Genomic DNA, 27,645 nt, shown 5'->3' on the forward strand with positions numbered 1-27,645 from the left:
TCTGCAGGACTCAACTCCCAACGTACAAAGATGAACGCTGAGGGTATTTCTCTTGCCTTGGCTATGGGTGAGAATCTCACATGTTCCCCACGTACTTCATGGAGTGATATGATACATTGGGCTTTTTTGGTAATGAGAAATTGAAAGAAAACAGGCACCCAGCTCTCCAAGAACACTGGTCTTTTCACAGGAAATTCTCTTCCACCCCCAGGAGGAAGGGGCAAGAGGAAGGAAGGAAATGAAATATAATGGAAAGTAAACAAGTCAACTATGAAAACAGTCACCATGAGTAAGTACAAAAATGCTTCTTTGTTATGTTTAAGGACAATGAGTACAGTGGTATTTCAGTTATTCAGCGTTTACAGAGTTAAAAATACATAATCACAGGCCAATTCCCTTCAGGTAGGCCCTTAGTGCTGCCGCATTGTATACCTATTGCAGTTCAACATCAAATATGGTGATCAAGAAGTAGATACAGTCAAGATGAGGGATTGCTTAATTCTTCCAGAACAGCCACCAGTTAATAGCATAGGCCTATTAACTCCAGGTCAGGCAGTGTAGGCCTTTACAAGTTAAGTTCATTAAGAGAACACTTGTTCCCCAGCTGGATTCAAGAGTAATGGTGAAGATAAAAGTGAGCGCATACACACACACAGAACTGTTATATACAAAAAAAGTTTAATTGAAATACCTGTATAAAAAATATGATCTCCATACATTTCACACTGTTAAACAGAAGAAAAAAAATCCAAATCCAAGCTGCATAAATGCAACCAGATCACAGAAACACAGCTATTAAAATAAATTAAGGTTTATGACTCTGCCACTCTACCTTTCAGAGCCAATGCACGGAGACTATACAATGTCAATAATTTAAAACCTTTCCAAACAGCATTACTTTACATTTCTGGTACAATACCAGACAAAAGGCATACTGACTAACTTTAAAAAGTCATTCTATTTCCCTTAAATTAGACTTTGTACAACAATTTTCCATCTTCCAACAAAAATTGATAAGGTCAGAAATATTTTTTTTTGTCTTTTTTCTTTTTTTAAACAAAAGTTGACAGGAATGCAGAAAAAAAAGTGCCATGGGCAAACCACTAGAATTCCCATGGGGAGGAGGAGGGGAAAGCACAGTGTTGAATAACTAACCAAATAAATTAACCAAATAAATAGCCACAGCTGAAACCTGTGGGAGGTCTTCTAAACTTCAAACAATAAATAACTGTATAATACATGGGAAAACCAAGTTTACATAAACACATTATACAGGTATGGAAAAAAAAAGTAAAGTCCTTGAATATTGCATTGATTGTGCATTCAACATGCCCATACATACTTTTAAGACTCGCAGGGTGACAAAAGGCCAGGGGGAGTTGAGAAAGGGGCTTCTTATGCCCAGTGGTAGAGATGATAAAAGGAAACATGAATAAATGTTTCTGATAAAAAAGCTGATATACCTGTTCATATTTCTGTGCAGGCTATAGGAAATATTTTGAGCAGCAGAGGTGGGTTGAATTTGGAAAGGGCAGGGGGCAGGAGTGAAATGTCTGTGTTCAAGTATTCCATCACCAGTGGATGGGACTACTTCATTCAATCACCGAACATGTTCTCCAATGCATCATAGGAGCTGCTTCCTCCAGCACTGGGTCTAAAGGGAGCAAATTCCTATAATGAACTGGATCTTCTTTGGACATACACAGCTCAAAAAAGAAAGTCCCACTGAAGCAGCTTTCAAAAAGGCACTCAAAAGCAAATAAAATCTAGTCCAGGCTCTATGAGAGCAAAAAAGTTTACCATGTATTCAAGAGGTCACTGCTTTCTTAATAAGGTCAGTCTTTGACTAAGTACTGGCCTGCAACTCCCAAACATCAGCGTTTCCAAAGGAAATCTCTCATTCCAAAGCAGAAACCAGCAAAAGGGGAAAATAAAATCAAGTCCCTCAGACAAAGATTCAACTACAGAATAATGAATGCATTTTTCTAGCCCCTCCTACGTATTGGCAGCAGCACTGTGGTCTTTCTGCTTGTAGCTCCCCTCCCAGTGCAAGGTCCTTAGTAATTCACAGACTCTCATTACTTGAGCTTGTGCTCGATACATCAGTATCAAGGGTCCGTAGCCTTATGTCACAGTCCTCAGACTTCACTACTTCAGATTTGTGCATCCATTGATGGTCAAAAATTTGCTCAAGTGTTGGTCTGTCTGAAGGCCTCAGTGAAAGGCACCATTTGATCAGCTGTTGACATTCTGAAACAAGCAAAGAAGGAATTCTAGATCAGAAAAGTAAAAAGACTGTTTTAAAAAACAAGCAGCCAACCCACCCAGACACATAAGTTCAAGATAATCTTAAAAAAAAAAAAATCCTGAAGAAATAATAAAAAAAAGTCCCCACTCAACACCCCCACACAACTCACCAGGTGAAATTCTCCTCCTGAAGTATAATCGTCCCCTCAAGATTTCTTCATCTTGCTCAAAAGGGATGTCTCCGCAAACCATATCATACAGCAGAACTCCCAGAGACCATACTGTCGCTGACCTCCCATGGTATCTGTGGTATCTGATCCACTCTGGAGGGCTGTATACTCTTGTTCCTAAAAGCAGGAAAAAAAAAAAAAGTCAAGGATTAGTGTTTTCCCATTCTTCAAATAGCTCTACCACGGCTATATTAAGTTCATCATTTGGAATCATTAAAAAAAAAAAAGCTTTGGATTTTTTTTTTTTTTATGGCCCCAAACTGTTAGTGGTGTAACTTCAGATCATCTGTGGAGTTACACCACCAACCCATCCGGTTGTTCTATTTTGTTGCAAGGAATAACAGGGCTGCCATCAGCTGACTGTTTACTAAGGCGAGCTCCCTTTCACTGACCACGTGGCGTCTGCAGCATCACACCAAAAATAGACACAAAAGGACAAAGGGGGCTGTCGGGGAGGAGAAGAGAGGGAGTCAAGAAGGTGAAACTCAGGTCTGCCTGATTACACAGGGATAATCTGCTTTATCCAATTCCACTGGGCAGTAAACAAAATAAGGCTGCTTACAATTTTTTATTTTTATTTTTTTTAAAGGCCCCGTGCTTCTCTGCAGCAGCCTTTTTAACCCGCCCTCTCTTTGCCTGCGGTGCTCCTTGGATACCAAACAAAAAGGAGAATTTGTGATGCTGAAGGTCACGTGGCCTAGGGGTTCGGGTTTCACAACAAACAGATGTTAAGTGCAGCAGCTGAGGATGGAGGTCGGAAAAAAAAAAGTCCCTTGGTTACATCAGTCACATTCAAAGGGCAAGGGAAAATATCCTCTATCATGTGCAAGCTTATTTTCAGATTTCCCATTTCTGAAGCATCAAGCCCGACCCTGAAGCTAGTATCACGTTATTTGCAGGGAGCGTATTTATCCCATCACTTTGAAATCTGCAATGCGGGATTTCCAGGACACCAGCGGAAAGGGAGGGGGAGAGCTATTGCTTCAAGTTAAAAAAAGCACTGCATGTAAAAACTGCATATCCACACATGGAAACATCCGACACTGGTGAAGCCTCCATGTAAACAGATCGCCCTCTAGGAAAAAAAACGCTTTTTCCAAGACAGGGAAATATAAACTGCTGCGTCACTGCCTGGAATTGCTTCTTTCCTACGCAACTGAACACCTTAAGCTGCTTCGGGTCCAAAGGTTTCCATTACCGATAGACCTGATATGAACCGCTGCGTCAGAGGCGCCCTCACTACTTGGAGGCGCCAGAAACAGGATAAGCAGCAGCTATAGGGCATCGCCCTGGGAGGGGCGCGGGGTCTGGCCAAACTTGGCACAGCACGGCCAGGCTGCCCCAGGCAAGGAGGGCACGTACCATCAAAGTCAGTATAGACCGTGTCCTTGAGGATTGCCCCTGAGCCGAAGTCGATTAGCTTCAGCTCGCCTGTCCTGAGGTCAACCAGCAGATTCTCGTCCTTGATGTCCCGGTGCACCACGCCGCAGCCGTAGCAGTGGCGCACCGCCTCCAACACCTGCCGGAAGAACCCACGGGCTGTGTCCTCGTCCAGGGCTCCCTTCTCCGTGATGAAGTCAAAGAGATCCTTCACCAGCTCGGGCCGCTCCATGATGATCAGGTAGCCATCGGGACGCTCGTACCAGTCCAGCAGCTTGATGACCCCCCTGAAGCCGGAGCCCACCTTCTTCAGGAGGACGATCTCCAAGGGCACCATGACGCCGCCCTGGGCAGAGAAACGGGAGGCGAGCAGGTCACTCGGGGGCGGCAGGCAAGGCAGGGCAGGACGAGGCAAGGCAGGGCAGTGCCACCCACCGCCGCCCTGCGGGGTGGCTCCTCCGCTGCCGCAGTCCGAGGGGCGGGCGCGGCGCTGCGGCGGCGAACCCCCGCCAAATTCCCCCCGACGCATACACCGCGCCGGCGGGCGGGGCGAGCCCCGCCGACCACACAATAGCCCCGACGGAGCCCACCCACCCCTCCAAAAATAAAATTAGAAAAAAATTAAATACTTACAATCGTGCCCCACTCGGTCACCCGCTCCTTCACCACATGCTTCACGGCGACCTGCGGGGCGAGGAGAGGGGAAAGGAGGGGCGGTGAGCGGCGGGGCCGGGCAGGGCAGGGCTCACCCCATGCCCGCAGCCCGCCGAGAGCCCCCGCTGAGCCGCCCCGAGCCTCACCGGCAAGCCGTCGGCGATCCTGCTGCCCGCGTAGACGGTACCGAAGCCGCCGCTGCCCAGCACGGAGCCCACCTGGTACACTTTGTCGAACGGCTCCTTCTCCACTTTCACTGGGGAAACGGGAGGGAAAGCGCGGCGTTAACGACCGGGCTACGCCTCGCCGGGAATTAGGATTAAAAAAAAAAAAAATCAAAATAATAATAAAAAAATAAAAAAATATATTTATATATAATCCCCCCACCGAGCACGTCCGCTGGACGTGTCGCCCTAATTCTGTAGGGAGCATTTTTTTTTTCCCTCCTCAAAAATCTTCTTCGGTTATATAAAAAATATTGTAATAAAAAGGGTAAAGCCCCAAGTTTCAGGCGGCTGCGTGGCGCCAACCACGGGGCTGGGGCCGCCCGCAGGGGGAAGCCCCCGGCGCCCCGCCGTACCTGGCTGCAGGATCTTCACCGGCAAGTGGTCCATGCTGGCGGGGCTGCAGATGTGGGCCAGCGAGCCGAACTTGGAGAGCAACATCTTTCCGTGCGGGGGGAGCCCCCTGCCTCCTCCTCCTCCTCGCTGCCGAGCCCAGACCCTCCGCGGGGCTTCCCTGGTGGGCCTGCGGCGGGCACCGACGGCCTCCCCGGCACGGATCCGCGCCAAGTCCCCCTCCTCGTCCTTCGGCGGCGAAAGGGCCCCTTCCAGCCGGGGGCCGCGTCCAAAAGCCGGCCCTGCGGTGCGGTGGCGGCGGGGAGCGGGCTGGGCGCAGGAGCCGCGCCGCCGCCCTGCCTGCCCGCGCGCTTCTGAGCCGGCGGCGCCGCGGAGCTGCCTCTTAACTCCCAATATTTTGGTGCGGGCAGAGCGCGGACGGCGCCGAGAGGGTATCCCTCCGCGGGGGAGGCGGTGTGTGTGTGCGTGTGTGGGGGGGGCGACCCGCCTCTCCCCGCCGCCCCGGTCCGACCCCTCCTCCCCTCCGCGACGGGGCGCCCGCGGTGCGGCGGTGGGGGCTGCGGAGTCCCCGGCCCGCCCCGTCGCGCCGGCCGGCAGGGGGGGAGGGCGGGGGGCCGGGAACTACTTGTTTGTAGTAAGCGGCGCGCAGCGTTACTGCCCGTCTGAAGAACGCAGCACGCACCAGAGAAAGGGGGGGGGGCGAGGAGGAGGAGGAGTGGGGGGAGATTCTCCTATTTGCGTTAACGTTTCCCGGCGGCCAATCAGCGGGCGCCTTTTCAAAGAGCTCCCGGCGCAGGCCAATGAGGCGGGGTCTCATCTGCATGCGGCGGGGCGGGCGGCAGAGGGCCGGAACGCCGCGGCCCCGCCCCGCGGCTGCGGGAAGGTCGCTGCGCGTCGGGCCGAGACGCGGCGTCTGGGGCCAGGCGGGGAGGGAGGGAGGGACGCGGGGGCCGGGGACACGCCGCCGCCATGGCCGGGGTGCGGCGCTTTCCCCCCCCCCCTCCGCTCTTCCGCTCCCCTCCAGGCCTGTTCTCCACAGAGCCGGCGCCTAGCTAGGCAGTGCGTTCTGCCCTGTCCCCGTGGTGGTCTCCCCTTCCCCTGCCCGTGAGCCCCGCGCTCCCCTCCAGTCACGCAGCCTCGCAGCCCCTGCGGAGCGCCCCCGAGGGCTTCCCTGCCTCCCCGCTCCGGCGGCCGGCTGAGGGATCCTCCCGGCACAGCGCCCCCGCCCCGCAGGGGGCGCTGCCTCTGCAGGAATGGGGGAGCCGCAGCGGTGGAGGCGGTGAGGGGACGGAGCACCCCCCCCCCCCACCGGCAGCTCCTCCTCGGAGCCCCCCCGTGCCGCCCCCGTCCTCCCCCGAGGTTTCCCGGGGCGCCGCCGAGCGGCCCCGGGGAGGCCGTTAACGGCCGCCCGCGTCAGGCCTCCGGCGGCCGCCTGGGCTGAGGAGGCGGGCAGGGAGGCGAGAGGCTGCCAAGCGTCGGCCCGCCAGAGGTGGTGGGCCACTGGTTTAGAAAACAAATAATAAATAAATAAACGTCTGCTGTGCTTGGCGTGTAATAGCATCTTAAGAATTGCTCCAGTAGCTGCTTGGGCCGCTCTCCAGAGGCGGCTGAGCGGAGGGATGGCACGCAGACGAGCGAGGCCGAAGTTTGGCCAAGGCGCAGCACAGTATTTGCAGGCAGCAGACCTAAAGAGTGCCTCACAGCACTGCAGGCCCCCTCACAGCACCCGCGCCCCAGCTCCATAACTGGAACGCTTTGTGTCCCCGTGTTGGAAAAAGTGAAGTCGGAGAAGCTGATATTGCATGGGGATCCCTAAAGTCAGGGTATTTTTGGACAATCCCTTCAAGAGCTGGCAGTCCTTCTACTCTGGGCGCTGGGAGAGCCGTGTTGCAGTTGGCATTCTCTGATAATAGTAGTGCTACAATCTCAGACAGTCATGCCTATAAACAAAGCAAGGGCTTCTAGGGAGGCGTAATATCTTTTATTAGATTAGACCAACTGATGTAAAGGTCAAGTTTTCAGGCGCAGTTTCAACCCTTTGTGTCCCAGAATGTGCTTTTTGAAGCTAGATCAATTGGTCTATAAAAGTTACTACTTCGTACAGAATGTGGTATTTCCAGAGGAATGCAGTGGAACCAGTGGGTTTATTGAGCAGCTGAAGGGATTGGGAAGCTTCTGGTTTATGATTTTTTTTTTTTTTAAGATAATGATTTGGACTTATCAGATAAAGCAATAAAAAGGCACTTTTTTGTTTGTTTGTTTGTTTTTTCTTTTTGGTGAGGAATTTTGGCTATCTCTAGTAACATGAAAGAAATTTTTTAAAGGTTTCTCTAGATAGTGGAATATGCACAGCATACTTTTGTTTATTATCACTGAGGTGTAAACAGGTACAAATAACAGGAAGATTTCATGATCAGAGAATTCATGTTCCAGGTATATTGTAAAGATTTAGCTGCATCTATCTTTTGTCAGTGGCTATTTTGAGCATTGTTTTACACAAAGGGGAAGTGTTCCTCATGCTCAAAATTAGATTTCTGCTTATTAAAATAGCAAATATTTCTAAAGAGGAAAAACTGGCATTAAATATTAATATATATAAATGCTAATTATTTAGGGAAGTAACACTACAAGTAGTTATTTTTTTTTAATTTTTCTTATGTGGCTAAGCATGAAAAGTCATGCATGTATCACTAGTCTCCACATGTAAAACATCAGGACTTTTTCATTCTAACTGCATTCGCAATTTCATTCATCCATCTTTGTCTTGTCAGTCTATGATAGATCAGTGATACATTTGCCTTGAGCCCGTTCAAGAAAATAATTTGGAGTTTCTTTAATATACTTTTGCATTTAGGATTGTATCTTCTTCAGCTGTGTCAGCCCTAATACTTTAAGATAAGAGAACATAGCATACCTTCACACATCTCTTTGAAGCAAATTTGTAAAAAAGACCAAGATCGATATCTGGTATTGGTACAACTCCTGATCCGATTTGTGTTTTCACAGCAGTGTAACAGGAAGGGGACTTTACATTTAACGTTAAAGAAAACAAGGTAGTTACTGTAAATTTAAAAAAAAAAAAAAAAGATAAGGGGGTATTTGTTCTTCATTCACGTAATTTTGGCAGACAGACATTTAATTTGTATACAGCTACAAGGACTCTTGGTTTGACAGAATTACAGATGGATCCCAGACATGGAATTTACCCTGTCTTTACACATAAGCCTTTCATGGGTTTGTGGTGCTCCTTTTGATCTGGCTTGGAACATGCAGTTCAGTGGTCCTAAACAATTATAGCTGCAGAAATATTTTATAAACTAGTTTTGGCCTCTTTAGCGGTGGCTTTGCAACTATAAATGGAAAATCATTCATGGGTAGGATGCCAGTTAGCTCTTTGATGTACAAATCATTTTTTCTGTGCAAGGGTCCCTGAGCAAGCATGAGTTCATCAGGCATAGAAATACAGAAATTCCACTGGAGTTTCTGCTTGCAGCACAGAGACAGTGCCACTTTAAGCTATCTTCTAATGTCTGTGTGGAACCCAGTTCAAAGTTTACTGTGGCATATCATCACATACTGCACTGCTGGCATTAATGTTGTCTAATGTATGCCTGTAGCTATTGTAGGTCTTCAGGATAGGACTACCAAAATGTGTCTGTTTGCATAATATAACCATAAGGAATGCTCTAGCAGTAAAAGTCCAATACACTTGTTAAGGATATTGTTGTTTTCAGGTCCCTCGGCCTCGGAGTGTCTAAATATGTCAGATGCTCAAGGCTCCTAGCCATCTTAGTGACCCTTCTTTTTAGTCTCTTCAGCCTCTCTTTTATTTTGGGAGTGAGCGAACTGAACATAGTGCTCTAGATGTGGCTTTATATGTGCTGAACAGAGAGCAATAATCATGTCCCTTGACCTGCTGGCTATGGTCTTGCTAATGCAGTCCAAGATGCGGTTAGTATTTGTTGCTGCAAGGGCACACTGTTCAGTTTGTTGTCCACTGTGTCCTCACCTGTAGAACTGTAAGTACCAACCTGCACTCCTGCATAGGTATGTCCTGTCCCAGATGCAGGACCTTGTATTTACCTATTTGGAACTTCAAGACATATTTATCTGTTGTCCACTCCTTCAGTTTGTTGAGGTCTCCCTGAATGGTTGCTCTACTCTACAGTGTACAAACAGCACCCCTGTGATTTCGTGTCACCCTGTGCTTCCTAAGTATTGTAACACGTGGGTCATGGATTAAATAATGTAATCCCTTGTTTTGGTTCTGGGAAATGCCACTTGGAATCACCTGCTAATTGGACTTCAAACATTTGTTAACTACCCTTTGAGCCCAATGATCTCTCCAGTTTTTAACCAATCTTGTAGTCCACCTATCCGGGCTATTATTCCTCAGTTTGGCTCCAAGGACAGTAGAAAATTGCATTAAAAGCCTTGCTGAAGGCAAAGAGTGTAACACCTACTACTTCACCTTCTCCCAGACAGTATGTAATTTAATTGTAGAAGGCAATCAGACTGCTTAAGCGCAATTTGCTTGGGTAAATTCAAGATGGCTGTTCTTGATCACGTACTTATTGTATGGATGGGAATGGTTTCCATGAGTGCTTGCTCCATAATTTTCCCAGGGACTGAGGTAAATTTAGTCATCCTCACCTTTTTCTAAGACAGACATAACATTTTTATTGTTGTCAGGAACGTCCTCTGACCACTGTGGCCTTTCAGAAGAGATAGCAACATTGCGTGACGTTTGCTGGCAGTCATAGTACTCTCAGATGTATACTGTGCAATCCCATAGACTTGTATTACATTTCCAGCTTGTTTAAATAGTCCCTAACTTGACCCTTGCTACTTGGCATGGAGTTCTGGAAGACCTGAGAGCAGACCTTGGCAGCAGAAACCAAGACAAAGAAGACATTGAGTACCTACCCTGGGTCGTAAGGTCACCCGCTGTTTTCAGCAGCAGGGCCAGGTTTTACTTGGTCTCTCATTTTGCTGCCAATGCACCTGCAACGGTCTTCCTGCTATCCTTTACATCCTTCACCAGTTTTAACTGCAAACAAGCATTGGCCCTTTTAATTTCATCCCTGCAAGGCTGGGCAATGCTTTGGTGTTCCTCCTTGTCACTCCTCACTTCCACCTCGCATATGCTTCTTGTTTGTTTCTGACCTCAGTCGTGTTCGCTGTGCAGCTAAGGCAGGACCCTGCTGTACCTGCCTGTTTACTTGCAAATTAGGATGAACAACAGATATGGCTGACTCTGCCAGGTCTTACAGACAGGTCAGCAGTGCACTTTTCCAGCAACTTCACTACCTTCCTTTTGACCAGTGCATCTTAAAAAGCCATGCGTCTTTATTTTATTTGTCTGCTTTTAAAGAAAATGTTGTTGGAATGATGAGTGATTAGAGAAAGATGTTGACAACTCCAGCCCTAATAGACCTTAAATTTCTCAATATGGTGCATTCTTTCTACTTTATTCACTCAAACTACCGAGTAAATTCAGTCAAAGGTGACACCTACCACTAAGAGAATAAACTTCCACTTTAGTTCATATTTCTACGTAAGTAAACAGGCTTTTTCTTGCGTCCTGTCTAGGTAGTATATACCTATCATTTTATCTCCTGCTTCCCCTTTACACACAGAGATACACAATTTTGTTTGTACTTATATCTTATCATTGATGATGCATATGTATTAGCAGAGATTATCTATTTACCATCTGCCCTTGGAAACTTTACTAGAAGTTCACTTTGTCTAGTATAACTACAGTTACTGGTTTTCAGACTAGGCTATGTACAATATATACAGGTAGATGTTACTAGCAGTAGTCTGATTAGCTGTTTGGATCAAGGGGTCTATGAAAGTAATCATTATTTGATTGTTACGGAAGCAATGTTCCTTTGAGACAATCAAGATTTAGTACTTAGTAGTAATAAAGTAAGAATAAATCAGAAAACAAGGTATGACCCTTAAAAGTTCGGTTTTGTTTTACTACACTCTGTGTCTTTGAGAAATATTTTAAACTTCTGTTACTAGTGAGCTGATATGACATGTTTCAGCCTTCATGAAGGATGGTGGATGAAATCACAAACAAACAGTTAATAGGTTTTAATTAATGTCAAGATTAATCTGCCTATCCACATACTTTGTTCTTTGTGAAATGTGTTCAGCTAAGAAGCTGGAGAAATGGAAGACGAAAGGAGCAATCCAAAGATACCTTTGCGTTAAAGACCATCTTTTACTTGGTATGTAGAACAGTAGAAGTATCTGATCTGTGATGGAGGCTCTTCCATGATAAAAGTAATGTAAATAATAGAAATGAAAAATAGCCTTTGAATATAAAAGATAATGGTGGAATGTGGTACAGGCTACTTGTAGAAATAACCACCTGTTTACAAGTGTCTGATGAAGAAACTAAGGGGCTGAATGCTGACCTTTTAACAGGGGAGTATTAATTTAAGGATAAGCAAGAAATGTAACCCTTTTGGTACAGCGTTATTGAGACCAGTACTGGGGTACTGTCAAAAGAATGTTGAAAAACTGGTAAGGCTTTTAAGGAGAATATAAGGTCTAGGAACCACGTGTTAAAACATCAGGCTTTAATACCTTGATCCATTTTGTTTGCTCAGGAGAAGGTTAAGAGGTAAGCTTTTACCATCACAGTCTAGAAGTAACTTTTTTTTTTTTTTTTCTCTCTCCTATCGGATAGCTCTTCAAGTCTCACACAAGAAGTTTCCCAGCGTGGGAACTGGAACAAAGCAACAATCTATAGAAGTAAAATGGAAATGAATATCACAGGATAAATATAGCTCTCTGTAAATTGAAGACTTCATGTTGAAACTGGATTTAAAGAAAAGGATGCAAGAAGATATACTCACACGTGAAAAGAAGTTACAGATTTGATGCAGAATTTATGTTATATACCGTGACATTGTGCCAAGAGAAGTCTGACTGGAAAATCTCTCCAGCATTAATATTTATGACTCAAGGAGCATGGCTCTCTACAGAACTGAGTTCTCAGGACCTCATCTTCCACTGTTATACATATTGTGTTCATAGGGAGACTGCACAAACTCAGCAGCTGTTTTCCCCATTTCAAAAAGTGTATTGAAGAACTAAAGTGGGATCAAGGAAGGGTAATGAGAATGACTAAGGATATGAAAAAAAAAATCTCTTTTGAAAGATTAGTTTTTTTCACGTTAGAGAGAAGATTAAGAAAGGGTATGCAGTAAAATAATTGTCTAGGTACAGTAGATTAGATGACTGTGTTCTCTGTCATCTAACATGAGCACAGGAACATTAGGGAAAATTAAAAGGTAACATTCAAAACTGATAAAAAAAACCCTACAACCTATAATTACCTCTACTTATAAAACTTGTAATTAGAGTGTGGAACTCACTGCCAAATCACAAGGGCCAAGAATGTAACAAGATTAAAAAGAATACTGTATTTTTAGGGATAACAAGAATATTCAGTGTTATAATTGGCTGATAAAAATAATAGAAGGCCTATTAAGTCTCAGATTTCAAGGTGGAAACCAACTTTTTTGTTGAGTAGAACAGGTTGATACTGATATTGGCAAATCAATGAATAACAAATGTGGGTGAGAAGGAGACCACCTCTGCCTGCCCTCAGGTCTTTGTACAGTGTAAGCCAAAATGCTGGAATAGAGTTTGTGCAGTGAGGCAAATCTTAATAAAGTCCTATGTTTGGCTAATTTAATTCTGTTTGTTTCAGCAGCAGTATATACTTAAACTGCTAAACATTGTAAGTAATTGATCCCAGTGTTTTGTTCAATGGAATAAAATCATGGGAGAGACTGGATGAGTATTTTTCAACCTGTAATCTATATATTAGTGGATATAGTAAGAAGTCACAATTTCTATGAATTTTATGTTTGCCAATATATAAACGAGCAAAACTGAGGTTAGAAAAAGAAGTGATAAAAAAAAGTCAGGGTTTAGGTTATTTTTTGTTATTTAATAAAAAATTATAAAGTTGCAAAAGTAGATCAATAGGTAATCCTTCATTTAAAATTAGAGAAACACTGGAACAGATGATTCTTAAGTTTCTTTGTATGGGGTAAAGAAAACAAAACAAAACATTGTTCTTGTGTCTTTGTTTAGTTTTAAGTAAATGCTGAAATACAGATTGAGCTAGATTCTGTTCTACCTCCCCTTTTCAAAATTGTCATATGGAAATTTTGAAATGTGAAAGATAAATATTGGAAAACCTTAGCTGAGTTATCAGCTTAATACTATAAAATTTATATCATTCCATGGTATTGGTGACCGGATCCAAAAGGCACATTGCTGTTTTCACAGTAAAATAATTCAGTAATTTGTTAATCATAAATTGATTTCAAAACTCAGTGGAAGTACTACCATGGCTTTCTGTACTTGAGAACAGACAGAAAAGTTTAATTGATTTTCAGTGATGGTGATGATGATGACGATGATGATAATAATACCAGTGAAGACTTGCAAAAAGAGATGTCATCTCTTTACTTGATCTGTCTTGAATATCGATACTAAATTAAAAATCAAACTTAGAATACCAACACTGTCAAACAAAATCTTTTATGTTCTTCTGGTCTTACGCTACTCATTTCTACTTTCTATAGAGACATATTTCTGATTTTAAAAGCAAGAGGCGTCATTTAAAATAGATTAAGAGGACAGCGATTTTGGTGGCTTAAGTCCAGAGCTGTTAAAAAAACATAGCAGTTGTAATATGGACACGATGAGTTCACATTCTTAAGTGTAATGGGTGAGAGCGCTTCAGCACAGCAGTTTAAGTTTTCAAGCACTTTTATGGCTGTATAGGCTCCTAGTTAAGGCTTCACGAGCTAAAATTGAACAGTGTAAAAGCATTCATATTTTTACTACTACTTTTCATTACGGTCACTTCTGGTGTGTCTCCATCTCCACTTTCTCCACTTCAGCTTCTCAACCATTCAATAATGAAAGAACTACTTTAAAGGTACACTAATCACAGAAATAAAATCTGTCTGTCCTTTGAACCACATACGGGAGGGAAACACCAGATTACTCTGAATGGGTGTGCCCCAGCTTTCTGATGGGCAAATAACCAGTGTTCCTGATCTTTGCTAAGCTAATGGAATTTAATTATTAACTAGTAAAAAATCCAGTCCTACACAGGCATCTTACATGTAGTCTTTTGCAGAACCATCACCAGTCACTGCTATTTTCATTAGGATCAGCCACAGATGGTACCAGTAACAAGCTGAATTGATGTGTATGCCTTTATACAAAGGATCCTCAATACTATGCTAATGCATATAATTGATGACAGAAGTTCATGTGGAGAAGAAGGTTATGTATCGAATATATTTTTCTGTAACTATAATTATTCTTGTCAGTATAGGCTGCACTTTCTTTTTTTTTTGAAGTCAGATCAAGTGTATGGGAAGAACAATTCCATTAGCATACACAGAAAGTTGATATGTGGTTTGTTCATATGCTCTTAAAATTAAAAAAAAAAAAAAAAAAAAAAAGATGGGAAGGAATAAGTATCATTAAATGATCTTTGATCAAGGCTCAGCTGAATGCACTCCAACATTTCTACTATAATTAGAAACTTAGTGTCTGTCCTTGCTCAATGTTTTATTCATAGATAACTAAGGTATGTACCATAAACCACATATGACTGTGTGATCAAAGGATATTTTTCTGTGTGTCTTATCAGTAGTAATATACTAACTTTATGATAATAATTTTTCATTTTCTGTTTTGTTTCCATGAACTCTGTAAAGTTTATCTTGGCTTATGTTACGTTAATCAGTGTATCTAGTTTGTTTTTTTAATTGCTTCCTAAATATTAAAAATTAACAAAAAATATGCTACAATTTAACTATTATGCTTTCTGAAAGGATGAATTTATTCATATTTCAAGGTAGTAAGTCTCCTATGTCAGATCTAAAAATGTGTGCACCGAAAAAATAAGATAAAATTGGACAGCAATAGCTGAGGCATACAAGAAGACAGGTCCGTTTGGAATATTTTAGGCATATTATTTTTTATTGCTTTCCTGTGTATAATTTCTGAAACCTGACATGGAACTTACAACTTTGGAGTATAAATGGAGAGCCTTCCAAAAGGTCTGATTTTGAGGAGGTCGGGCCTCAGTATTCTTTTGGTAACTGTTCACGGTTAGGCGGTCATTCAAACATGTGAAGAGATACTGTTTTAGATGGCAGTGGTATACTGTTAGGCAGTGGTATACTGTTGCTCAAAACTGATGTGAGTGTTGTGCAGGTCCTTCGTTATCTGCTTTCATTTGCTTTATCATCTTCCTACATGGAAGTCTCTGATATGCTGTTTTCTGAAGTATTAGATGCCTATTCATTCTATGTATTTAGACACCTGAATAATTCTTTCTGTTACGTTTCCATAACTATGTTTATATTACATGTGTTTTCAGTTTACTGTGGATTTTCAGGTACTCCATGAATGCACAATCATAATCTTAACCAGATTGGTATAGATATAGCATGTGGGACAGTCATAACTACCTAATTGTGCTTTTGTCTACACAGAGAGTAAGGATGTATTTTGACATCATTCTCAAGGCTGTTTATATCACAGACACAAGTCCTTACAATGAGGTCCTAGTAATTGTTTAGCTCTGCTGGACTTTCATGAGTAATATTCAACTGAAAACTCTGCATCCTTCTGCACTGTGTTAGAAACTACCTGTGATCACATCCTGCATGCCTTCTTAAGACTGCTGCAGGTAGACTTATTATCCCCTTTTTCATAATGTAAAGCAGAATTACGTATTTTCCACCTTTCCATATCATTTTCACTATCTGTTAGCAACAATGAATCTAGGACAAAGAAGAGATGGTTTTGCCACAGACCAAACACTTTCCTTCCCAAATGCCACGCACAGCTTTCGTCCTGGCTGCCCCCTCTGGGTTTGAGGAAGAGGAGCTTGTATTACTCAAGTTGTTTAAGCAATCACTTTTGGCCAGTACTAGTGGGGACATTCATCATGCAAAAGGGTATGTCTGAAGAGGCACCTAGCTCAGAGTTTGGCAGAGGGCAATGACATCCACGTGGGAATGAAAAAATGTCGTCCTATTGTGAAAGTACTAAAATACTCCAGTGGTGAGGACGCTTACAAAAGAAGGGAAGATATGTGTTCTAGACTTATGGCATTAAGGAGAGGCACACCTGTTACCTTCCTGGAAGGTCTTCTAGTTACCAGGCTTATGGTGCTCTGACTATACCTACCCTGTGAGGCTAGGAGTGTGCAGTTTTGAGCATAAGAGTTCATGGACAGCAAAGTGGAATCTGAGAATTTTGTTGCTGTTTGGCATTTTCAACAGTAAAGTGATTCTTGAGGGTAGGCAGCATTAATTGTTCTTGAGCTTTGAGAATCTAAATTCCAAGTGAAATCACAGTTTACGCATTCTGAATATGTCCCTCCTGGTTAGAGTAGTCTTGTGTGATGGAGGAATACTGGACTCTATATCCTGGTTCAGATGTCATTTATATATATATATATAAAATATATATTTATAAAAGGACATTGTTATACTAAGATATAAATTGTATATTTTGTGTGAGGTGAAAAGGAACCAAGTTGACCGCATTTAAGATAGTGATACAGAAAAAAAGGTGTTGAAAAAGCCTGTAGCAGTGTTGAAAATGCTGCTAAAGATGTGTTTTAGCTGACACTGAATTAGAAGCTATAGGTAATTGCTAGGTTGATGAAGGTGGAAACTGAAAGAATGTGAGTGGCCTTGGACTGCAAGAAAGCGAGTAGAAAAGTCGAAGAAGGTATATCCAGCACTGCTTATGCTAGAAAATGATGACTAAGTCTTCTTTCTAGATGAGATCAGAGAAGAAAACCAATGCCAAGCACCACAGTCTGTTCCCACATATAGGAGGGGCAGCTAACCGTGTTCTGCTTCTGCAGACTTTGGTTGTAATACTGAGCCAGAAAATGTTTAGCAGTTCAGAATCTGTATTTAAAGTACAGGTGAGAAAGTCTATGTTGACAGTTCCAAGTAAGGTCAGAAGGTGATGTATTTAGCACTTTCTCCAAAAAGTGTGGCCTTTGTTACTACGCAGAGTTTGGGCATCTATGTATAGTTTTGTGTCTCCTTACATACAGAACCTCTCTGTCCTTCATTCATGAGAATTAGGTGAACTAGTGGTGAAGTATGTCATTTTGAATACATTCTTCCAGGTAAATGCTTCAATGAGGTATAAGCCAAGTTTTCACAGTGGTAACCAATAGGAACATGCACAATGGTATGCTGCTCTCATATAAATTTAGGCCATATAAATACAAATGGAATTGATTGTTTGATGTGATAATGTAATATGCATTAACAATTCCCCCTTTAATTTGTGGAGCTGTTGCAGCTGTTCTATTAGTTTGCCTTGGATCATCACATTTACTTCTTTGAAGCACTGGCAAAGAAAATTCCAACAGGGAAAGTTATCCAGGCCTGCTTATTTTGCAGCAATTATTTCTAGTTGCTTCTCTTTAACATCATCCTTAACTAATCTTGGAAAAGGAAATATTTCACCATTACTTTATGGTACAAAGACATGTTTAGCTTTGTTTCAAATATAGAACAGAGATAAATGCTGAAAACCTCTGCCTTTTCCTGCATGAATAATAATTTTGTCATCTGCCTTTTCTGGTGTAATTGATATTCTTCCTACCTCTTCATAGCAACAGACACAAGAACTAGGATTTCTTTTACTCATGATTTTTATTAACAAATCTCTCATCTTTAGTCCCATTGACCATGATTTTTTTTTTCTGTCATTTTAATTTCCCTTGTTACCTGATCTTCTTAACTTTTGTTTTAAATTTCTTGATTCCATATTTAGTTAATATTCCTTTCCATCTGTCTGCAGGGAAATTATGTACACCTGTATTACTAATACTTAAAACAAAACAAAGAAAAAGAAATGTGACGAACTTGATAATAAATTCCTATATCTTGAAAGTTTGTGAAATATATGGGCTGAGGGTAGTGTCTCTGTATTTAAAATCTGAACACTAGTAATTTCTTATCTGTCTTGTAGTCAAAAGGAAGGGAGTGAGGTGATGTATCGCTTGCCATACTGTTGCTTTTCATATCATTTCATGAAAGCAAAAAAAATTGGTGAAATTCAAGATCTAAACTAATGATGTAAATGTTGAAGTCCATTTTTAGGTGTGTAATAGGTACCTGTCTGAGGATATTTACAAACTTGAGCCACCAGATTAAAATCTAATGTTCGTTAATTCCTTAAGTTCTGTGCTTTACCACCGAGGAGGGCACTGCCACTCTTGTGGCAAAGATGGCTGATGCATTTGTGGATGTATCTGCTACAATTTTCAGGTCAAGATCATCAAGGTAAAATGACCTCAAGGCTGAATCATTTTATCTGAGATTTTCCATAGGAATAATAATTCTTAAATTAAATGAATATAGCTTAGTTACATTTTAAGTTTGGTTTGTTTGTAGTTTCTTTAAGTTAGATACAGTTAAAAGGAGGCAAAATATACAGTATTAAGCCGTCCTAATAATATTAGTTCTGCCAGGCCACCTTTAGTAATTCACAAAAGAGAAGCTTTTATGTCTGCTGTTGTTTGTTGTCATATCATTGGACACTTTTGCATTTGTTCCCACAGAGCCTGACAAGGATTTCAGGCCCATTTCTAATTTCTCATGCCCTGGATTTTCTCCACTGAATTCAAAACCATTGCCATAGGGAAGATTTAAATAAGGCCATTTCAGATGCATCTATGCAGTTGTAGTCTCACTGTCCTGTTGCTTCATATGATTTCCGTTACACACTTTATTTTGCTGGAGCAAATGGTTTTTTTTATTTCCCTGTATACCAAGGACAAAGAAGGAACAGAACAAGGACTTATCAACATTGAGGGTCATATTTCTGAAAAATAGACTTAAATGGGTATAGTCAAATATGTTATACTAGGCTTCAGTTTTATTTTCAGTATTCAAATTATATTGTATTGCTCATATCTTTTTTTTTATTACTATTTGTTTATTTGTGTGGGTTCATGCCTACCTATATTGCTGAAATTTGCATTCTAAAGGGAAATAATGATCAGTGAAAGGATTATATAGAGAACAAATGCATTTTCATTACCTGTTCTGATTTTAGGATTACATATTGAAGATAACAGTATGTCATAACACATTGAGATCTGTGTAACATCATAAAAACTGGCATGATGTGCTTTAAGAGCATGATAAGGATTCATAGAATACATTAGAAGTGAATGGAAAAGCTTTTCTCTTAGACTAGTTGTCAGTGTAATGAGTCTGGTCTTAACTTCAAACCTCTAAATGCCATAATAATGTTAGTAACAAAGTCCAAGAACAAAACAACTTTCATCATTTAAGAAGGAAGATAGAAATCTCATCTCTCAAGCACTGTCTGATACACTTGAGTATTAAATCACATACATCTACTACTTAGTGTGCAGAAGCAGGAGACAAAACATAGCTTACTGCTTTCTTCTTAAAGAAACAAGATGGCAGGAATCTGATTTGTATTTAGAATCCATTAAGTATGTGACTTCAGTATGTCATCGTACCCTAACAGGATAAGCATTATATTCTAATGGACCAAGGGTCCACTACTGACCATGCCTATTACTTCAGGACTCTGCGTTGCAAGTGTAAAATTTTATTAATTTGCTTTCGATTCTGATGGTTCCTGGTGTGCCTGCTCTTTTACCAATAGTGAAGAAAATCATGAACAACTGCATCAGCAAATAGGATACCTCCTCTCTAACCTCCAGAGATATCTGAGTAGGACAGATGAACATTGTTTCCTCCTTGTTTTGGTGATGATATTCCCAAAGATGTCATTACAGATAGCCAAGGAGAACATTTCTAGGCTGTGTATGGATTTGCCCTGAGGGCTTGTGCTCTGGAAAACTGACTGTCTGTCAAGCACCAAAACTGATCAGGAACAGAAAAGTAAAGGCAGCAACAGACAGTAATAAGATTTACTTCAGTTGCTGTAGAACCACATTTTGAAGTGTTGTTTAGTGGAAAAAAGAGATTATTTACGACAAAGCTACTGGGGTCCAGCACTTCATTGTTGGCTGTATGTTTTTACTTTCAGCTTTGTGTTGGAAATCATTCTTTTTTTTTTTTTTTTAATTTGGAGGTGATCTCAGAAATGCATCTTTTCACCCTTTTTTGAAATCCTTTGTTGAGCCACGAGAGCAACCACTGCTCCTTTAGCTCATCCCTACCCATTTTTTTTTTCTTCCAGTTCTCCCTCCGATAGTTCTAAACATTTTCCATCCATCAAGCTTTTTCTTTTTGGGAGATGAAGTTTTTGGTGACTTGGCCTGTTGCTGATATGTGACATGTTTTGCAATTCTGGAGCCTGAAAGTGTGTGCCAGCCAATTAGCTAAGGGTTGGACTCCTTTGTTTATTGCAACTACTTCAGAAGTGCTTGGTCAGTAGCCATATTAAAAGTTATTACAAGGGAAATGTCTCAAAGCTTCAGATACCTATTGTGTCATAAAGTGTTTCTTCTGAATTATCAAATTTGGAGAAATTGAAGGAATATGGTGGAATTTGCTGTGTAATCAGAAAAGTAATGTATCCCATCCCTCACTGTGGATGAGCTTTTTGTCCTCTTCTTCTGTGAAAGAAGACCTCAAGTACCCCATTCACATGCCACAAATCAGTAGGAGGAAGTTTGTTTGTCCAAACCTCAAATTCCAACAACACTGCAACCTTTGGTTCCCAGGTTTCGTAACTGTGCAAAAGTCGATGAGCTCTACTGTGCAGAAGAGTCATTAAAGAAGTGTTATCTTGGAAAAGCATGAGTCTACCTTGCTTATGACACCTGCATTATGAGGAAAAAAAAAAAAAAAAAAAAAAGGACAGACTTAAACAAAGGGGCTTAATTTTGCCTAACAGCTTCAGGTCCTGTCCATCTGAAAGAATGCAGTCCAAAAGCTTATTTTCATGACACTCAAGCAAGTTCACATCCATTTTCAGGAACTGCATTCCTCAGAAGGATTGTTTCAACCAGCCAGTCAAATGAGATGCTACCTTAAGGTTAAGTAAAATATATAATTGAAGTAAGAGAGGTTAAAAAACATCTTTGCCATTAGCTGCAAAATTTGGGATGTTCAAATAGAAGGATAAAAAAAAGTTCTGTAGTTTGAACAGAATGGTTTAAATACCTATCTATCTAAATACAGATATAGCTCAAGGCAGTATTCAGGACAAATTGCTTGACAAAACTAACTATGCTTTCTGTTGAATGATAAATGGTTCAACAGAACCAGCTTTTTGGGAAAAAAAAATGTCATAGAGTTTGCTAGATTATCTAGGTTTATGCTTGGTGTCCCAGATATGTAGGATATAGACTAGGATATGACCTGAAAGTTAAGGCTGGTAAGGAAAGGTAAGGGTGACTTAGGGTGACACAGGTAACACCAGACCTGTGAAAAACATTCCACATCTGTGAAAGTCTTGGACTCTTTCTGCAGTTCATCTTCCTCCTTTCCTTGCTTCAGCTCTCTCATAAATAAACAAGGTGCCCAAACAGCTGTGACTCAAATGTTTTGATGGGACAGGGGACCAGCAAAAACAATATCTAATATTTTTGTTGTTTTTCCCCAGTCACCTCATGGGTGTTTCCAGCTATCTTTTTGTCTTCAGTTGGTGGTGCCTGCTTGCCTTTTCCACCACATACAAAGTTATCAGTCCAGGGAAGAACCAGTACTACACATGAGTTTTCTTAGACCATACCATTGGGATATGTTTTCTTGCTCAAACACTAACAAAGTGATAAACCAATGCACTTGTTCTAATGCAGCTGTGAGTGCTGGAGACCTTTTTCATTGTCTACGTGAAGCTTCTAGAGGAGGTCATACCCTTCTTTAAATCACTTGCTATATGTAGCTAAAAATTCATTTATTGCAGATGCTTCCTGTCTTTCTGAAGATGTTTCCATGACATGGTGCAACACCATTTGAAGACATTAAATGAGTTGTTCTTTACAGAAGTTCATACAGATACTAAAAGTAATCTAGTAACATAAGTGTGGTGCTTTACCTCAGCCATGTATTTTGGGCATAAATTGCAGGATCTTGGTAGCAGGGGGCCGCAGATGTGACTTGTGTGTGAGGAACCATGAACTGTTCTGTGTCTGCCACAGCCAGTTCCAGCTGTTTTGTAATCCACCTGAACAACCCATCTCACACCAAAACTTAAATCAGTCAAGGGAATACATGATGCTCAAACATATTTGAGAAAGAAAGTGGTAGCCACTATGGGCTAGAGACATAGGTGGAGACATGGAGATGGAGAGAGAATGTTGGAAAATGTCTGGAGATGCACTCTTAGAAGGAGCTCCAGGCCAAAGGCATGCACCCTCAGGGACTGTGGCCATGGATAACCCATACCAGAGCAGGTACAGTAGGAAACAAAAAGGAAGGAAAATCTAAAGTAGCAAAATGCAAGAGATGAAAACCAGTAATAAGCAAAATGCAGCAGAGGAAAATCAGCAAGAAGCAAAGTGTCTCAGAGAAAACCAGCAAGAAACAAAGAACATCAAACAGAAACCAATAAGCACAGAATAGCAGAAACATTGAACATATAACCCCAACTTCCCCCAGCACTTCAAGGGAGGAACTGGGACAGACTGAATGTTTTAACCCATTATGTATGGCAGAGTAGTTACCAGTAGCAGCCGGGGAGCAGAAATGTTTGGCTTAACTTGAACTTGGGGAAGGCAAGGAAATGTATTTCCCTAAGTGTTATCTAATTATACTTTCTCTCTCTCTCTCTTTTTTTTCTTTTTTTTTCCTTTTTTTTTTTTTTTTTCCTTTTCTCAGTATCCACATCAATGATCAAAAACTTGTATTAACTGACAATGAATTAAGTAAAAATCCCCAAGTCAGGCTGGTTTGTTTATGACACCATAATTGCTGATAGGTGTGTATTCTGCCAGTGTTGTAACTGTTGAAGCAGAAGACACCCTACTATTGCTTCCTTGCTTCCTAAATGCATACCATTGCCTTCCATTATGGTTTATCCTACCCTCTAGTTCAGCTGGAAGTTTCCATGAGCATTTTCTACTTTCTTCTGACAAAATTAGCTAAATTATTTCAAACAGATTATTTAAAAATGTGAAGTCATTTAGCTGATGGTTTTTTGAAACAGACTAGGAGGAATATCACCCAGTTTAGTGCAGAATTGATAAAGGAGTGTTGTCCTGGAAAAGCATTAATTCTGTTCTGCTAGTGACACCTGCGTCTCATATGGCAAACAAGACTTCATTTTACCAAAAATAGAATGATTCTGTCCATTACTACAGCACTATATTTTGCAGAACTGTACACGTGGTAATCTCTGGTGACAGTGTGATGATGAATAACTGAGAATCATTGTACCTTCAGGTGGCTCAGGGTATATCTTTTCTCATTTCTAGCTCTATACTGTTGTGGGTAGCACTTGCCTTGTCTACCTAGGCCAGTTGAAAAGCTGATTGCCTCTTTTCTGAATGCAACTACACTTTGGATCTGCAATTTGACTGGTGTGAGTATTCCCTAACGTATTCCGGTCAAAAGGGTTAGCAAAACCTACTATTTAAGCTTATCAGTTACCTGATTGTGACTGAAATGAGTTAGGGACTCTGTGTGTGTGTATATCTGGAAGTGGCAACCTGTTGCTCTATACAGCTAATTTGCAAAGTAGGTTTAGACCGCTATCTTCTGTGGCTAGATTGCTTTCAGTGCCTAACACAAACTTCTTTACAACTACTTTTGATATTTTAACCCTTTTATAGATATGCTTTCTTTCCTGCTTTCAAGTTAGATGTGTCTCATCAGCAAGTTCTGAGTTGTATATGGTTCTTCATCTCCCTAGGCCTCTTTGGCCTCTTTGGAGATAGAAGACATGATCATGCAGGAAGTCTCTGAGTCATAGATTGCTGGAGGCTGGGAGAATGTGTAGAGGATGTATAATCAAAGTTTGCCCTGTTTGCATGCTCTTCTCTATGCATCTGCTAATAGCCAATGCTGGGAACTGGATACCAGGCTAAAAATATCTTTGCTTTTACCTGGTCTGGCTATTCTTATGGTTTATTTCTATATGGCTCCAGGACTGTGGCAGCTACACTGTGAGTTTACAGCTTGTGGTTCAGAAGACAGATAATTTTCAGTTTTCTGGCCATGTTCTGTCACGAAGGAGGAGAAGCTTAAGGAATTTGTTGAAGTGAGAAGCAAAATATTTGGCCTGTTCATTTACACGGGAGACATAAAGCATGCAAAAACTAAAGGAAGGACAGTGAAAACAGGGAATAAAATGAAGAGCTAAAGTAGCTGCTCTTTGCTGATAGAGAAAAACAAACAAACAAACAAACAAAAACAAAACCACAAAAAAAGCAAAGAACCTATCAGTAAAGCAAGGCATGAACAGTATTAAAAGCAAGCCATAAGAACTGTAGCAAGTAACACAATAGAAACAATACAAAATACATTTACACAGGATTGTAAGAACACAGTGATCTTAATTTTTTAAACTTAATTTTAAAAATTTTCATTTTTTAGCAGATAAATGAAAAAAAAAAAAAAAGTCCTGTAAATATTGTGAGTATCATTCAAAGGACAGCAATTTTCCTGATGAAGTAATTCACCTGTTCAAAATGCTTCAATCATCAAATCATGGAATTTAGAATGGCATTGTTTGTGTGTATTTGTGTGTGTATGCGTGCATTTGTGGTTTGGTTGAAACTGGTATTTTTTCATTTGAATCAGACAAAGGTGGGGTCAGGGTGTTTTCTTTCAGGCATTTATTTATCATAGCTTACAGTTTGCTTTGTTGTTTAAATAGTATGTGACTCCACCCTTTCTCATTATTACTAAGCTGGGATATAAGGCTGCTTTAGAGAGTTTCCAAGTTAACACTAATGAAATTTGGTATCGGGTTGCTTTCTAATACGATTAGGAACAAGACTTTGGAGGGAAAATGGTAAGCATTCTATCATGTCTGCAAAATCTGTTGCTTTAAAAGGAAACATGATGTTGAAGGAAAATTCTTGTACTAACCCGTTCCTTATTTATTTAGGAATAAATTGTTCCCTTTCACTCCATTCCAGACTTTCTGTATAGTTATCCTGTGACAGTCCAGGATTGCAGCTGCTGTATTGAAGAATGTGCAGGTTCAATCTCCTGGAAGTATTTCAAAGGAATAGATGCAGAAGTAAATGTAACCATACCTTCATCTCCCCCACAGACACACAACCAGAAGTGGCTGCTCATGCTGGAAGGAAATACGTGTTATGCTTAGGGTGTCACAAATCACACCCAATGTCTCCAATGCAAATGTAGAGCTTCAGGAAACAATGTGTTTCCTTCTACCCTAGTTTTCCCTGCAGGGTGATACAGCTCTGTGCTGTCTTTACTGTAGAACAGTAGCTACAACTGAAAGTTAGCTCCAGAAAACTATGGGTCAAAAGGAAAATCAACTTTTGTATATAAAACTTGATCATGAGTCCATAGAAGTTTATTTTGCTTGTACCTTTTCTATTATAGCACTTCTAGATTTTCTGAGCTTGTAAAGTAGCACAGAGTTGGGAGAGTGGGGTGAAAGAAAACATGTAAATTGTCAGTCTCCTTGGGAATGCTGGAAAATATTCCAGCTACTGGAATATTTTTTCTTACCTTTTGGGAGAACAAAACTCAGTTGTCAGCCTAAAAAAAAAGGAAAAAAAAAAAACCAACATGCTCCATGTTTCAGTGGTAGCTGCTGGAAATTAGTTTATTGCAGGATTTAGTTGTGTTTTGATGTAGCACATTGTCTGTGTCCTCTTTATAAACTTATGCATCTCATAAAGTCACCTCTTCTTTTGGCAGATGTATGTTCATTCTCAGAATTAGAACAAAGATTCCTCAAAACATGTTTGCATAGCAGCCTGGCAGAGAGCACAATATCCAAAAGTAGAAGGAGAAACTTCACAGGGAGGAAGATTTATCAGAAGTCAGGGATGAACATTTCTCATAGATGACTAACAGTAAGGGATGGGCAAACCTTGTGTTGTTTTGTTTCGAGGTTTTGTGAACCTTGTGAACTGTATTTTTGGTTTCACAGGGTTTGTGCTTCCTTCTTCCATCTTTTCCCTCATCCCATGATATGTTTCAGCATGGAAGTTTTGCTGTTTATTTTCCCCTGTCAAAAACATATTTTTCTTCATGTATTAATGCTGGAAATCTTTCCACTTTAGCAGGTTCTCAGCACAACGTTGTATGTGAGCACCTTCTGTCCATATCATCTTCCTCTTCTTCTCAGTACTTGCATTTTAATGATATTTATTCTCAGTATTAAAACCAGAATATGGCAAAGAGACCTTCTGGGTCACTATCAAGAGCAACTGTAACTTATCCTTTCCATAGGTCTCTCTAGCTCTGGTTTTAAACATGTCAAGCTTCCTTCCTTTACTATTCATTTAATCTAAATGATCTGTTTTTGTGTAATTCTATTGTATATCCTTTTAAAATTGTGTGTGTGTGACATTTGTCCTCTCTGTTCCTTTTTTTCAATTTCTCAACTGATCTTTGAAAGCACAAATCAGAATCAGGACCTTCCTGGAGTCACGAAGTCCTAGCACCATTAAGCCAGGCCCTTGTACTCCATGGAGTTTAAGAAGATTTTAGAATAGAAAAACATATTCCTTCACTGTCATTTGTAGGAATGGATGTCCTCCTGAAGAGATAGCTTTCCATTATGACCTCCTCATTTAAATCTCTGTTATATCATACAGGACTCTTTCATGTTTAAAACTGATTGATTTATTGTGTATAATGTTATCACTTTACATTTGATAAATTTTAAGTAGAGAAACCTCCTCAGATATTGCATTGGGATGACCTGCAAGGTGACCTGCAAGGAAATAATCTATAATTTCATAGAATCATAGAATGATTTGGGTTGGAAGGGTCATTTAGTTCCACCCTCCCTGCCATGGGCAGGGACATGGGCAGGGACACCTCTCACTAGATCAGGTTGCCCAAAGCCCCATCCAGCCTGGCCTTGAACACTTCCAGGGATGGGGCATCCACAGCTTCTCCAGGCAACCCAGTCCCGTGACTCACCACCCTCTGAGTAAAGAATTTCTTCTGCATATCTAATCTAAATCTGCTTTTTTTTTTTTTTTTTTTTTTTTTTTTTTAAGTTTAAAACCATTATTCCTTGTCCTTGTAGTGATAACTACACTCCCTGACAAAAAGTCCCTCCTCAGCTTTTCTGTGGGCCCTCTTTAGGTACTGGAAAGCTGCAATGAGTTCTCCCCAGAGCCGTCTCTTCTCAAGACTGAACAACCCCAACTCCCTCAGCCTTTCTTCATAGGAGAGGTGCTCCAGCCCCTTGATCATCCTTGTGGCCTTCCTCTGGAATTGTTCTAATTAGTCCATGTCCTTCTTGTGCTGGGTGCCCCAGAGCTAAACGCAATGCTCCAGGTTGGGTTTCATGACAGCAGAGTAGAGGGGGAGAATCCCCTCCCTCGATCTGCTGGCCACACT

General features: G+C 41.2%; 1 protein-coding gene across 1 annotated transcript; it reads right to left on the minus strand.

Moving 5' to 3' along the window:
- Positions 1–659: 659 nt before the first annotated feature.
- PIM3 (Pim-3 proto-oncogene, serine/threonine kinase) lies at positions 660–5,491 on the minus strand. Its single transcript, XM_035559352.2, has 6 exons — positions 5,092–5,491; positions 4,658–4,767; positions 4,491–4,541; positions 3,840–4,203; positions 2,418–2,594; positions 660–2,250 (listed from the first exon to the last, which is right to left on the minus strand). The coding sequence occupies exons 1-6, from the start codon at positions 5,174–5,176 to the stop codon at positions 2,066–2,068; spliced, it is 972 nt and encodes a 323-aa protein (XP_035415245.1). The 5' UTR covers positions 5,177–5,491; the 3' UTR covers positions 660–2,065.
- Between the last annotated feature and the right edge of the window lie 22,154 nt (positions 5,492–27,645).

This window comes from Cygnus atratus, chromosome 1, assembly GCF_013377495.2.
Source record: "Cygnus atratus isolate AKBS03 ecotype Queensland, Australia chromosome 1, CAtr_DNAZoo_HiC_assembly, whole genome shotgun sequence".
Lineage (NCBI taxonomy): Eukaryota > Metazoa > Chordata > Aves > Anseriformes > Anatidae > Cygnus > Cygnus atratus.

Excerpts from the sequence above, each read along its gene's own strand:
- PIM3 (XM_035559352.2), bottom strand. The coding sequence starts at position 5,176 with ATGTTGCTCTCCAAGTTCGGCTCGCTGGCCCACATCTGCAGCCCCGCC. Across the intron at positions 2,595-3,839 it reads GGTCTATACTGACTTTGATG|GAACAAGAGTATACAGCCCT; the intron begins GTACGTGCCCTC and ends TCCTGCTTTTAG. Across the intron at positions 2,251-2,417 it reads CAGGAGGAGAATTTCACCTG|AATGTCAACAGCTGATCAAA; the intron begins GTGAGTTGTGTG and ends TGCTTGTTTCAG.